We start from the raw sequence: 14,038 nt of genomic DNA, 5'->3' as shown, positions 1-14,038 counted from the left end.
AGATGACGAGTTTCCAATTAGCTTCTAGGGGATTTTAAGACATTTGGTCAGACCCATAAGGACTGTTGCCCCTGATACAGAGTCAAATGCTTCGGTGGTTGACCAGAGCAATAGCATCAAGTAAATGCTTGTATAGGGCTACGGAGACAAGACATCTTAGTCCCGCCATCTTCAATCCTGATACCCACYTGTTGGTTTCAAAGAATATAAACTTGTCAGCTTTCGAAAAAAACTGCAGTACATTGGTTTYTAAAAGGTACTTCAAGTAGCTGGACAACTGCTCTCTGGTATTTTCTGTGACTGTTTCTTGGTGGTCTACTACAGGTTTACCATTTTATTATTAAAAGTCTTTTGGATAGGGTCATTGCTTTGTAATCATCACTTTTAAAACACATTACTTATAATGTGTTTTAATTATTACTTATAATGTGTTTTAAAAGTGCATTTGTTTTAAAAGTGCATTTATTATAAATAAAATATATTAAAAATTATTCAGAAGCCATCCAAAGAAGACAATAACGAAGGCACTATACAAATTAAAATTTACAGTAGTATAATGATAAACACTTGGAAATAGTAAACATTCATAAACAGATAGCTGATGACTGGATTAATAAAGTAACAAAATACATATTCAAACAATATTATTAACAAATTAATATAGAGAGCCAATGATAAAAGAGAAAGTTATTATATTCCTTCATCCTCCCAGCATATAGCTTTCTCCCAAAATTATCAAGTTAAAAAAATAAAATAAAATAACAAAAAAAGTTAATGTCATGCCAGGAAGTTTATCAAATTTGACATACCTTGGAAAAGTCATGCTAGTTAGACAGAAATACAACACATAATACAAATCTAAAGTTATGTTTACACTTAAGTATAGATGAAGTACCTCAGTAAAATTACTGATTTTAACAGAATCTTTATAATTTGAACAATTTAAAAAGTAGCATTTCTTTTTCCTTCAGTGATCTTGCTCTATCAAAGAACACATTTATTAACAGAATTAGCAAGAGTAGTACAGAGCACTCAGCCAGTCATATTCTTGTTCCACACAAAGATAAAAATACCTTAAAAGTACTCTTGTATTCTCCATCAGGCTAAATATCCACTAGCTGGTAGGTCACTGGTCTTACCTATGTAACTACTAACACAAACATCATCTCGACAGCATCCAAAGACAGAGGAAGATTTAAATGAAGCGTGTTCCCTCTCTCATTTTGCTTACATACTGTAAAAATAGAGGGTTCCTTTTATTAAGGGATACTGTGAGAAAAATCAACTCCAAAAATGGGTCTTCCTTTAATTCTCAAAGCTGTAGCAGCCCCTGGATCATTGCTGTCTCCCGCAGGAAAGCTCCAGGTTCCGTYTCCGTGGAAATTCTCGCCCACAACACAAACTCTGCTGCTGAGTTCCATCTCTGATGAAAGAGCCCTCAAGAGTTCTCAAGCTCTCCCTGAATAGAAGGRTGCCTGACATAAAACACGGCCTGAGCAAATCCCACGGATGGGTTAGAATACGAAGAAATAATCAAAGCTGATTCTATTCACAGGTAGAACRCAATGAACGACCGAACACCAGCTCGGTGTTCACAGAGCCCTGTCCTACGCTCGTACAAGTACGCTAATTCAAAGGTACAATCACTCCACAAAGGAAAACTCATTATGTGAACTGTCCGGGGTACAAAAGGGTTTTGTTAAGTACTAAATAAGAAAGCAGTTCAAACTACTTACCCTTGGGGATCTTACTTCTATTTCTTCTTTTTCACTTTCACTGCTGGAATAATTTTCTTCTGCTTCTTTCTTTACTTCTGTTGGGGGCATTTTTTGTTCTTCTTTTACACTTTCCTCCATTGGTTCCTCGTGTTTCTGTATGACTTCTACCACTTTTGGTTCATTGTGGTGGATAGTCCTAAACTGAATGTTTGCAGAACGGCAGTACTCTTCAAAACCATAAAGATACCTATATGCACAAATAAAGTTTCATTTGTAGTTTCACTGTTTATTTTCCATTTATTGAAGTGCATAAAATTTATTTTCCTGCTCACAGAAAAACAAGAGGATCAGTAACTTGAGGGGGGGGGAAGAGAAAGAGAGAGAGATTTTGAAATGAAACACTTAAGCACACAAATCAAGCAGTCAGAAAGAAAACACTGCATGTACACACAAGYGCTTTCCACAAATTTAATTTTACCCCCGTCCAATTAAGAATTCATGACAGTAAAGCCTAAGAACACGTAAACTGTTTTTCAAAAGCACAACGGCAGCTAAAATCAGCCTAGTATCAGAGCATGGGCATACAAACAAGTTACCGCATGGTAACAAATTGCCATGCATCAGCTTGTTCTCTGGTAAGTGCCTGTGTGCACACTCTAATCCAGTTATAGGTGAGAGGAATACAACTAGCTTATCCCGCAAAGAACAGATATGCAAACTCCAACACACTATCACGTGTCCATACAAAAGAATTATTTCCACCGTAACAGCAACCTAGCACATATTTACCAATTACTCTTTTATATGATACATACTCTTCTCTGTAAAATACAGACCTTAAATATGTGCCCAGTTCAAATCCCACTGAAGATAGTCTGAATATTTTCATCTTCATCAACATTAACATGAGTTGAGTCATTAGTCATCCCTATTCAATCAGCCAAATTTCCTTAGTTTCGAGTCAGAGAACCTCATTCTTCCCTTTTACTCAAAAAGCCCAATTGTTTCTTGTTCAAACTTTCAGGAGAATAAATAATAAAAATAATCTTTATTTAGAAAATGAGCCTGAAAAATGTCATCCGTAAAAGGTTTCCATTTCAAAAGTTAAAACACAACTGAAAACCAGGGGTCAGAATAAGAAGATTTATGCAGTTTTATTACAGTAGTAATTACTACTCAGTACTGTCACATCTATGATAGCAATGTACATCATTATGCCCTGGAGCCATTATTCTACAGATTCAACAGAGATATGGTATTTAGATACGCAATCCAAAACATGTCTATCTGTATCAACATTTTAGAGGAAGTTAAAGAAACTGGTAAAATTCTGCTCACTGCATGCAGCGTTCCCAGACTTCAATGAGCATGCAACTGAGGACAGAGTCCTTTCTTGTTAATCGCCATAAACTGCAAAGCTGAATTTGCCAAACCCTTTTTTTTTATTATTATTTTTAATAAATTTCATTGTTATATTCTGAAACCGCATCATCACATGCTGACAACGAAAGCCTCATGATAAGAAAATGAGCTGAACTGTAATGTATTGCAGCAACAGGATCTTACGCAGGCCTGAGCACTCCTTTCTTCCCCCAGCATTTCAATCTGTGGCACTGGAAAATGCTCAGAACTGCTCATAAACTGAAGAATGTCAACTACTGTTCCATTAATCTAGTAGAAATTGCTTGAATATTGCTCATGCTATTAAAAAATTTATCACCATTATACTACAGAAGAACTTACTTTCTATAAGCAGTTTTTACATTGTAGGAAGCAGCCGAGTTCAAAATAGGAATGCCAAGGTCCATATAAATTTGCTTCCATACAGCACCACTCTCAATCTGGAGGGTGGGGGGGTGGGGGGGAACAGGGGAAAAGAAAAGAGATTTTCAGATTTTGTTAACCAAGAAAATTAAAGAACGACATTTAATGCAGACAGGTCACAACCTTTAAGAACGAGGAGACAAGTTTTGCTTAGGAAACATTCGACACTTACACTGTCGCACCCGCCCTGCTGATATACCAATCTAAAAAGTTTGAAGAGATTAAGGTCCTTGTAGCCCAGAACAGGTGGTTTATTGATAGGAGTACCTAAATAAAACAAAACAGAGATAAAAAGTTACCACACAGAAAAGCAAACTGTTCTTCCATTCCTTTAGCACACATTTGATTACTAATATCCTTTTACAGTTTAACATTGCTATTTAACAGTTCTAAGATATGTTGCAAGTCAATAGTTTCCAACCGAGGATTAAAGCTTTGCCCTTTTTTGACTACATCACATATTTCTGGGGGCATGAATAGTCACACGAATAGCACAAAGCCACAAAAGGACATGAATATTTGGGGCAGTTGTGGAAAAAAGAAAGAACTCGAATCAGATGAGTGGTAATGATATAAAGAACAACAATTAATTACAAAAGAAGCAACCAGAAGTGACTTGGGGCAAGTGGCTGTAAGTATGCAGACACTGCTTCTCCCAGCAAGGATGAATATCAAGCTTTTTCCCTACTGTTTCTCATCTCCCTTCATCTTCATGCAATTACATCTGGAATCATGAAGATAATTTTATAGGACTTTGGGAATACTGTTATGATTACATGAATCAAAACCTTCAAACTGAGACTTTATAGAACAAATCTGGTGGAAATGGAAACGTTGTCATAAGGGAGGAGGGGGAAAAAAAAAAAAACCCAAACTGTACATTGCTCAATCAACACATTTGTTTAAGAACAGTTTCTGGACCGAGTCTTCAAATTTAGTGCACAAATACTTTCTTCTTTCTCCTCTGTCCCTGCAAGTCACTGACATCATCTCTCTACATGTTTCCTATACTAAGGATGCTTAAGAAAAAGAGTAAGGAAGAAGGAAAACAAAGTGGGGAAGAATCAGACTACTAGAAAACAGAAAAAGAGAGGGGAAAAAAAAAGGATTACTCCTGCAAAATTTTTTTTTCCCCCAGACGTAGCTCCTTTACTCCTCCAAGGCAGGCGATTCTCTGGAAACACTGGTTCTACACAGTATGGCCTTAAAATGATATCGGATAAACCCCAGTACACCTTGCTGTAATACAGGACCTGTTCCTACAGCTATGATAAGCAACGGCAAGACTGAACAGGCTTGGAATCACTCTTTTAGAACTCTGCGGTTTGGAAAACACTTGGTTGAAAGGGATGCAGAGCCTCCTTAACGAAGGTAACTCTCTTTTTTTTTTTATTTTAAAACCTAAGAAAAGCTTGTATTTTCAAAGGGAAAACATTCCAACATTACATGCATTCTCCATTTTACTGCTCTCCGCTCTGGTTATTTCMAATTGAAGTACATGCCCATTGCTGTGCTCTGTGATGCTGTGGAAATGTTATCCAGGTAATTTCGGGGAGGGGGAAGGGAGGAGAGGAGAGGAGGGGAAGGCAGTAGTTGCATTTGTAATCTACGTCCACTTACATTATTGTAGGATTAACACTTTCTGAATTCAAATCAAAATAGCCACTTCCCGGAATAAAATGAGTAAAACAAACATACTCTAAAAGAGAAATTATTTCCAGCCTTAAATGTCCTTGGGGGAGAGAAGGGGGGAGGGGAGGAAGCCGAGCGAATAGGAATAGATAACCTTCCCTCTTAGCGCAAGTCTCCTCACAACTGCAAATGTGAAGGGCTTAGGCAACAGCAGTTCTCCCAAGTCAGCAGGTATATCCTGCTCTCTGTCTACACGCAGCACACGCACTTCCACTATATTTCTTACCCCAGGACTTCAACTATTCCAGTTTATAACAGTCTCACCTAACTCTGCAAAGAAAAACATTTCAAATTTGTTATTTCCTTGCTCTAACTACTGCACAAAGTAGAGTTGTCTCTTCAGGCGAGTATCAATGCTAGATCTGTGCGTGATTAAGACAGTTCTGCAAGGAGACTTGAAGATGGCACATCTCCCACTCGGCTGGTCGAACTTCGCCATCCATGAATAGCCTCCTCAGGTTCCAGCCTGAGATTAACAGCACAGTTCCCAGCCACGACTGTCACAAGAAACCAACCAAGAGCTTATTTAACAGGGATTGTTAACACAAAAAAGGTTTTGTAAAAGCAAAACAAAACAAAACACCTCAGGGAGGATTTGGGTTTCCTTTGTGCACTGTGCTTCAAAGGAATTGAAGCAGATCTGCCACATATGAAAATGGGTATAAGTATTTTTCCTTGCACCAGACTAGCTGTTACCCTTGCTCACTGATGTGAGAATATGCCTATAATAAAATCCATTATATTTAAATGCAACTTCTAAAAAACATTTAAAAAGTAGACCACAGGTTAAAAAAATTAAATTCTGTGTTACCTCTGTCTTCCATAAACTTATAAAGCTGTTGGAGGAAATTGTCCCTCTCTTCAGGATCAAGCTCTTCCTCAGGCTGTGAAAACAAATGGAGTCACAATGAAAACAAAATATGCAAAGTAACAGGTTATTTGTACAAAAGCGTAACAGCAAAATCTACACCCAAACCACTTCCCACTTGGCCCTTCACCCCATATAATGGTGAAGTATCCAGAAAACAAAAATCTACCCAACAGTGGAATCGGGGTATCAAGCAAGTTTGGATACAGCAGTTAGGGCTGCCCTCGTAAGGATTATACCCTCACGAGCTGAGTATCTCAAGAGGAGAAAAAGAAAACACAGGTCAGGGAAAATCAGAATCCGTGACAGAAAACACAAGCGAGATCCTCAAAGTGAAAATACCACTATTCTTAATATATAGTGCTAATACAGAAAAATTCTGTTATTTACAGGACTGAAGCAGTCACAGGAAATCTAGGGTTTATTTTGACTAATCCCACCCCCGCCCCCCAACTACAGCTAAGGCTGCAAAATGGTTCTTTCTCTAGTCGTTCTTATTTTTGATGCTCAGGACATAATTCCTTTGGTGATTAAGTTCTGATGCTTGTTTTCAGCTCGTATTCAGAAATATTTTAGAGTCACTTGCATAATTTCTTTGAATATACATTTTCCATGTATTTTTTTTTATCCTCATACAGATAAACACTGCTGAACTTGATGTTAACTGAAATTTATAAGCAGTCCACAACGGGAAATAAAGCTTGTGTCCTATTCAAGTGGAAACCATGAAAAGAAAGTAAATTTAAGGCGGGGGGCAGGGAGGGGAAATCACTTCTACATATATTTAATGGAATTCTGAGATTCTAGCACAGACCAAAAAAAAAAAAAAAAAGTCCTTTCCCCGCAAGGCTTTACACATGCCACATTCTTCCTGCCAGCCTGGCAATCACAGGGATTGCTGGTAAGGCAGTTTGCACAAGAGAGACCGCAGCTGTCTTGAAGGGAAGACATACAGTACGTGGCAAAAATCTTACCATCACATTATTAAAAATAACAGAAAAATCATGAGCAGTTCCAAAAGGAAGCAAGAACAACAACTTCAGTTCTGGTTTTCTCTGCATTCTGGATGCTCTAAGCTGCAAGGCAGGGAGACAGCCAAGTGAAATGTAAATGTATATGCCACTGCCTTGTGAACAAAAAAGCAATCTGCCGAGCATCAGTGTGAATCTCAACCCTGCCCGTTTCAAGGAATCACACGCTTCAAAGCCCAACAGGGACCATCTAAAGATTACCACAATCAGGCAGAGACAGTATCTCTTTCTTATCTTCCAATTTTTTCTTGGAAAATAACTTGAGGAAGTTAAATGAATAATCACAACATCGTACAGCATCAAAATTGCCATTACTCATGCTACGTATTATATGGACCATGTAAAGAGAAACAGCTATCTACGGAATCACTGTGTTCTTCCAGGTTAGCAAATGAATTATTGCTATAGAAACCACAGCTTTTTTCTTTCCTAGCAATCTAGATTGTGAACCCACTTCATAGTCGAGACATTTCCAACATCTACTGTAATTTTTACCAACTAAAGGCACTACAAATCAAGCTATGCAAGCTAAATCTATCTAAAGAACAATAAAAAAAAAAAAAAAAGGAAATATTTCTGAATAGTTGAATTCAAATCATTTCTTTTTATGTGGGTAATGCCAATCCAGAACTGTTGATCAGAATAGCAGAAATGTAGGTTGGAAATAACATTCTTACAAACAGAACGTTAACCATTTCATGGATATCAAGTACTTTCATCTGAAGAAAAGCGAAAAGGAGAGATGAAAAGCTTTTACGTACTTACAGAACTGGGGTAGAAAACCTGACTGCAATTCAGTCACTCAGGTTATACATCCTGAATACTGAACCTACTTCTCTCTTTGATGGTATACAAGCTGGGAGCTGGCACCCCTGGCAGGGAGAGTCTGAATCATGCCTGAGACTCAACGCCAGAATAGATGCTAACTGCTTCCGAGAGGTGACACGAACACGGCTCTGAATGACTATCACCAAGGCATGAATTTGTGCATCAGCTATCTCAAACTCTTTTCCCACTGGGCAAAAGGAGAAATATTAACCCTTTGTATGATTATTACTGTAATGTTAAGACACATGGATTATCAGAAGAGGTCACGTTTCATCAAGGTTATCTGTTTGTAATTGGACGCAATGAGTTCCCATGCATGTCTACTATTCTGATTTAGAGTTGGGTTTTACTGCAACCGTATCAACTACCTTTCAAGCTGCTGTATTGACATCCTTAAAAACTGCACCTAAACAGCGAAGAAAACATCTCCGAAATGTTGATACCACAACCTGCCACCGCTGCCGAGAGCAGCAGCTTTGTCCGCGAGTGACTGGAGAGCTGAACCTCCCGGGACGCCTTTCCAGCAGGCATCGGGGAAACTCTGCTCCTCCCCAAACTCCCTTCTCCTAGCCAGGCATTCTCACTGCAGAGTTTCAGAGATTCCTTTCAAATTGGCCACAAATAAGCTCATAGTGACAATTCTTCAAGATCTGTTTTCTTAAGAGAATCCTATCTCCTCATTTCATTCCTTTCCTATGGAGGAGTTGCAATAAGGGGAGAGTGTGACCAAAGATACATCCAAGCGAGAGGCACAACAACYTGAAATTTTTAAGTGGCAGGAGTTCAAAATAGAGACTATTTTGTTGTTTAACCAATAGCCATAACTAAACGCAACATGAGATTTTTTTGTTGTTGTTTAAGGGTGAAGGGCTGAATTTCATACTGAAATAAATCTCCAGAATACCCTTTTTTGCTTATAATTAAAAAGCTGAAGTTTTATGGGTTTGATATTTTTTCTCCTCTCTGACTAGCTGGTCATATTAAATCTGGAAATACTGTAGACAGTAAAAAATGAAAGCAGCAACGAACACAGGATCTCTGTATAAGGGGCATACTCCTTTCCCAATTCAATTTCTTTTTATATTCCAAGTAATACTAAGAGTACTTTTACTTACTATGTAAAATTTATTTTACTTTTGAGGACRATCACCACCAAAGCAAAAGAGCCCAACATAAAACCCACAGGAACTTGCAGAGAACTTGTAACTGGCTTTACTTCATATGGTGAAGCCCTTTATTCAACAAGAGTTTGKCCTCTATCTTTACACTACTATGATTTTGAACAAGAACGGAGCTCTGTTATCCTGACTCATCATTTACTCTACAGAAAGCAGTTAAAGCTCCTGTGGATCCTAACCTGTACAGCTGAGCAGGAGCACAGAGGGATAAATAGTTTATTTTACAAAACAAAGAATGAATTTCTGCTTACAGGCATGTACCTCATGCCCTCAATCAATACTAAACTAAGGTACCAGGGACAGATCTTTCTTTTATGTTATTAATAGGCTGATGATATCACAAACTCTTATCTGAAATAAATACAATCTAAAAGAGAGAACAGTGTGTACAGCATCTGCAGTTCAGAAGAGTGCATGATGAAGACGAGGTGTTAGAGTCATAGTTACTGTATTTTGTTGCTTCAGAATACTTAAAGACATTTCTGTCACTTGCTTATTTGCTTTCTGACGCTGCATTTGAATACTAATTAAGGAAATGAAAAGAATTAAACTGATTGCAACAATTTAACAGCTTGACACCACGTGAGGATGAAGGGCCTTAAAACGTTCATTTCCACCAACAAGAACCAAGAATCCAACCATCCTCAACAGTGACTTGCTGTAGAGCTGTGCCCCAGTTTGTAACCTCTCTGCCCGTCTCTGAGGAATATTTGGAGAACACCTGTCAGCGCAAAATTGTGAGCAAGAAATTCTTTATTAAAACATTTGTGTGTGGTGTGATGAGGGCCATGCTTCACAGTAGCCAAAACTCCTACAGATGCATGCATGCATGAAAAGGATGATTAGCTAATGAATGCTTAGCTATTTTTACAGCTATTTAACTGTTTGGGTTTTACATACCTAGGTAAACCATTTATTCCTGAATACTACGCTGCATTAACTTTGAAATTATAGCATTCCTATGTTTAATTTTTAGGGACAGCTTTTTGTATGTTATCTTAAAATATGTGCACATTTCAACAGAAATGAATGATTCAGGTAATATTTTATCTGGTCTAAGTCACTTACAAAAAGAGTACCTGGGCAACAAGACTTATTTTGAAGCAGAAATTTAATATTTAAATTATTAGATAACTACTGATCATTTGTAGGAATCTCAGGCCTCCTAAAAAACGTCTTGGATCTCATATACTCATTTTTCTCTTATGATCTTAGTGCTGATGAAATACATTATAATGACTATCATGAGGACTGAAATCCTTTGCTTATTTGCAGAACAGGTACATTAGAGAAGGCTTCTTACATTGTCCCTGATCAACAATATAAAGCAATTCTGATATATGTTTCTTGGTGCTGTTGTGATATAAGAATCTTAAAAACTTTAAATGAATCCACATACTAAACATTCTATACATACATGTTCCAGGTGACATTCAAAATAAAGAATATAAGAAAATTCCTATAAACACACATGGAGGTGCTATAGCTCTTTCTTCGATGGCATGAGATGTGTGGAGATAGGTTGGCTAGAATTTTTTTTCTGAACATGTTATGCACGTTTGATTAGGGAAAAGAAAAGTAAAAGAACAAGAAACTGCAATTAAAGTTGGAAAGATAAGTTGGAAAGGTCTTTCAAACCCGGTATTATAATCAACTCTATAGATCAGACAGAAATGCCTTTTTCCTGTGCTTGACCAAGTTGATGTTACAAAAAAAGATACAATGTTGAAACTTGCAAAATTCAAACTATACAGAACAAATTCCTTATTTTCATTCTGATATGATGTGAACACACCTATTAAGAACATGTACTAAAAATACATTTCAAATAACTGTATGTTGAAATCTTGATTCTTTCTGAATCAGAATGCCCTAAAGGGAGATGGAGACAAAACTGAATGTTGCCTGTATGATCCCCTGTAAAACATGGAGGATATTTGACTATTTTATCTTGAGAAACAAGAAAGAATGATTTCTTCCTTGACAGACCAACTTAAGTACAAGCAAATGCAGTAGTATATACAATCTGTTTTTTAATAAAAATCAGATAATATTCCAAAAGCTTGTATTTCTATGTGGAGATAGAGATAGTAGAGTTTAGATTTTCTTTTTCCTTTAACTGCAATGTATTCTTTTGCTCTCTATTGCATCCTCAAGACACAGCTAATTCTCTTATTCTGACGTGTTGAAAACTGGTTAAAAAGCAAAAATGATATCCAGATTTTTATCTGAATTCAAACAAATTGAGTGATTCCTCACACTTTCATTCGGTAACAGATTCTTATTATGGTACCTCCTGTTTTTTCCCAGTTGCTGTGATACAAGCAAATAATCTGTTCTGTTATTAAAATCTCATATTGTGAATCAAAAGTAATCCAGAGCTGCATCATATATTGCAATTATTGCCAAAAATCCGACAAATTGAACATGCTGAGCAACTCAGTGTAACACAACCCTTGTTAAAGTCAATGACAACCATTTCCACATTTTCCTCCTTCACAGTCAACTCGAGACCACACAAGACAGTTACCACCAGCAAGAAGGGTAAGCATCTCACCACCACCATATTGGTGCCCATTCCTTAGCATACAAAAGACATCAAAGAACAACCACGTAAGGCCTGGAAACCTTGCTGTACCAATGCTAACATACTTTCCTTATTTCACAAAAGGCAGCACAATTTGAAAGGCAGTCTCCATCAAAGCAAAGGTACGGATTTTAATACAGCTACTGGAAAAATGGTAGGATCTGTTACCACGAACTATGGTAGGCCTCTCTGCTCCGGCTCATTATAAAAGATCCTACTGCAGAAAAATAGGAGCCTTCCCTTCCCCAGAATTAGACTCTTCGGATTGACTATATGCTCTCGTTATATACTACGTAGGTTTATGTCCATTTAATTAATTTAATGAAGGCCCATGATGGCTGGTCAGTGGCCAGGCCTTGCCTGCAAAGCTACTGTGCATTTCAAAAGCTGGATGAGGGGGGAGGTGGGGGGGTGCAAGAAAGAAAGAAAGACAGAAAAAAAATTACTTTTAAATCTCTCTTCCCATCTCCAGTAACATAACAACTTGCAGCTCTAAAACAAAAGCTCCATAGAAAATATTCTGACAGAAGATGGACAGAGGCTATTTTGACCTTCATTAATAGAGGAGAAACTACAAAATGTAAATGCAAAATTTGAGTAATTCAACGTTTGTAGTAAAATAAAGGTTATATTCTTCACTCATTGATTCTCTCTGCAACCCATATTACTGACCTTCTAAAGAAAAGAAAAAAAATACATATATGAATTCTCTAAATCCTTTTTACCTGCAATATCTAGCTTGGCCCACAATTAAAATAGATTATATACTGTAACGCTTGAACCAGGAATTTGATTTAATGGGCCAGAAYGACATTTCTGCTCTGACACAATCTAAAAAGATTAATATCTGTGCTCTGCTACATAGGTTCAGCATGAAGATGCTCACTTGTCACCTGGAAATAATGGATTCTACAGTTTCTCCCACCAACACATCTACCTGTCTGGAATCCTTTGCTTCACTGCTCTACACTCAGATTATTCCTTAAAAATAACCCCATTTCTTTTACAGGAATGTTGGGGGGGGGGGCATTTTTAGCATTTTTTTTTAAACACAAAGCTCCCCCTCCCCCTTCTTTGTTTGAAACACACAGCACTTTTCTGCAAAAGCCATGAAAAATGATATTAAAAAATGGCTATTCGAAAACCAGTATAACAATCCTTGATTTTTAGTGACTGATATTCCGCAATTTTAACCAGCGTTAATACAAACAGACCAATACAGACTGCAACAGTTCACACCCTGCAAAATGTGGCCTATTCAGTCCTTTTCACGGCGAACAGAGGAAAAAACCCAAAGGATTTTACATTCTGTGCACATTCATCCTTACATTTATCTAATCATATCATCATTTTCACACACACATATAGACTCCATTTTGCAGAACTCTGTTACTAAGGCATAAAAAATTAATACCTAAAAATAGATTCTTATTGTCTTTTTAATGTGGAAACATGTACCCTGGTAGCATGCTCCACCAGACTGTTTGCACACCAGAAAGCTAAAAATCTCTACCTCAAATCCACATTCGTACTACAAATATTAATATCACACAGGAAAATACAAAAATCCTTACCTACGAGCTGCATTCTTTCAACTGTAAAATGGTTTTATTTCCTTTCTACCTAATCTGCCCAGTGCCCGGACATATTGCAGCCTGCCTTGCAAATATTTGCTTGCTTTCCTCTCTCACTGCACGGCATCCGCAGTTATACGGCATTACTTACATTCTCTTCCATATAAAAAAATCAGACATTACATGAAAGGAAAAGAAAGAGACAGCCCATTTCAAAGCATCTGGCAAGCCTCCCCTGGCAGGCTGCCAAGCCTCTGCTAAAGCGTCCTCTCCTCGGGAGCATGCTCACTCGAAACCAACAGTGTGTTGCTGTGGCAACACTGTAGGCAGCCTCCAAGTATGAACAGCCATTCTGTTTGCAGTGTGACAAAACCACATACTACAGGGGAAGCGAAAGGGAAACGATATTTGACCTTCCTTAGAAGACAGACTGCACTTTATTTCTCTACATAAAGCAGCAAATGGTTCCAAGCGCACTGTAAAAATTACCCCCCCCCCCAAAAAAAAGCAAACAAATCCCATAGCTGAACAACAAGGAAAAAGGCACCCCTCCCCCTTATTTGTGGATTTAAATATAGGTAATAGAAATAAAAGGAAATTCTGTAAATTCGTTTCTGAGGACACCAAGACATGTTACCTTCCACTGTAGAAAAGGAGTCATTCAAAACATTTTACTATATTCTAATGCAGAAAAACATTTTACTGTGAATCTGAACCCAGTATTAAGCAGAGTGCCCA

At 37.6% G+C, this 14,038-nt stretch overlaps 1 protein-coding gene across 7 annotated transcripts in view; it reads right to left on the bottom strand.

Moving 5' to 3' along the window:
• Positions 1-14,038, bottom strand: part of ARID4A (AT-rich interaction domain 4A) — a 52,151-nt gene that overhangs the window by 11,593 nt on the left and 26,520 nt on the right. For all 7 annotated transcript variants that reach the window (XM_026056120.1, XM_026056123.1, XM_026056117.1 and 4 more), the window contains 4 exons: positions 6,046-6,118; positions 3,715-3,809; positions 3,462-3,559; positions 1,737-1,965 (listed from right to left, as the gene is read on the bottom strand). In XM_026056120.1, the coding sequence (XP_025911905.1) occupies positions 1,737-1,965; positions 3,462-3,559; positions 3,715-3,809; positions 6,046-6,118 (495 nt within the window). The remainder of the gene's footprint in view (positions 1-1,736; positions 1,966-3,461; positions 3,560-3,714; positions 3,810-6,045; positions 6,119-14,038) is intronic.

Source organism: Apteryx rowi, unplaced genomic scaffold, assembly GCF_003343035.1.
Source record: "Apteryx rowi isolate R43461 unplaced genomic scaffold, aptRow1 scaffold_13, whole genome shotgun sequence".
NCBI lineage: Eukaryota > Metazoa > Chordata > Aves > Apterygiformes > Apterygidae > Apteryx > Apteryx rowi.
This window is presented reverse-complemented; position numbering and strand designations above follow the sequence as displayed.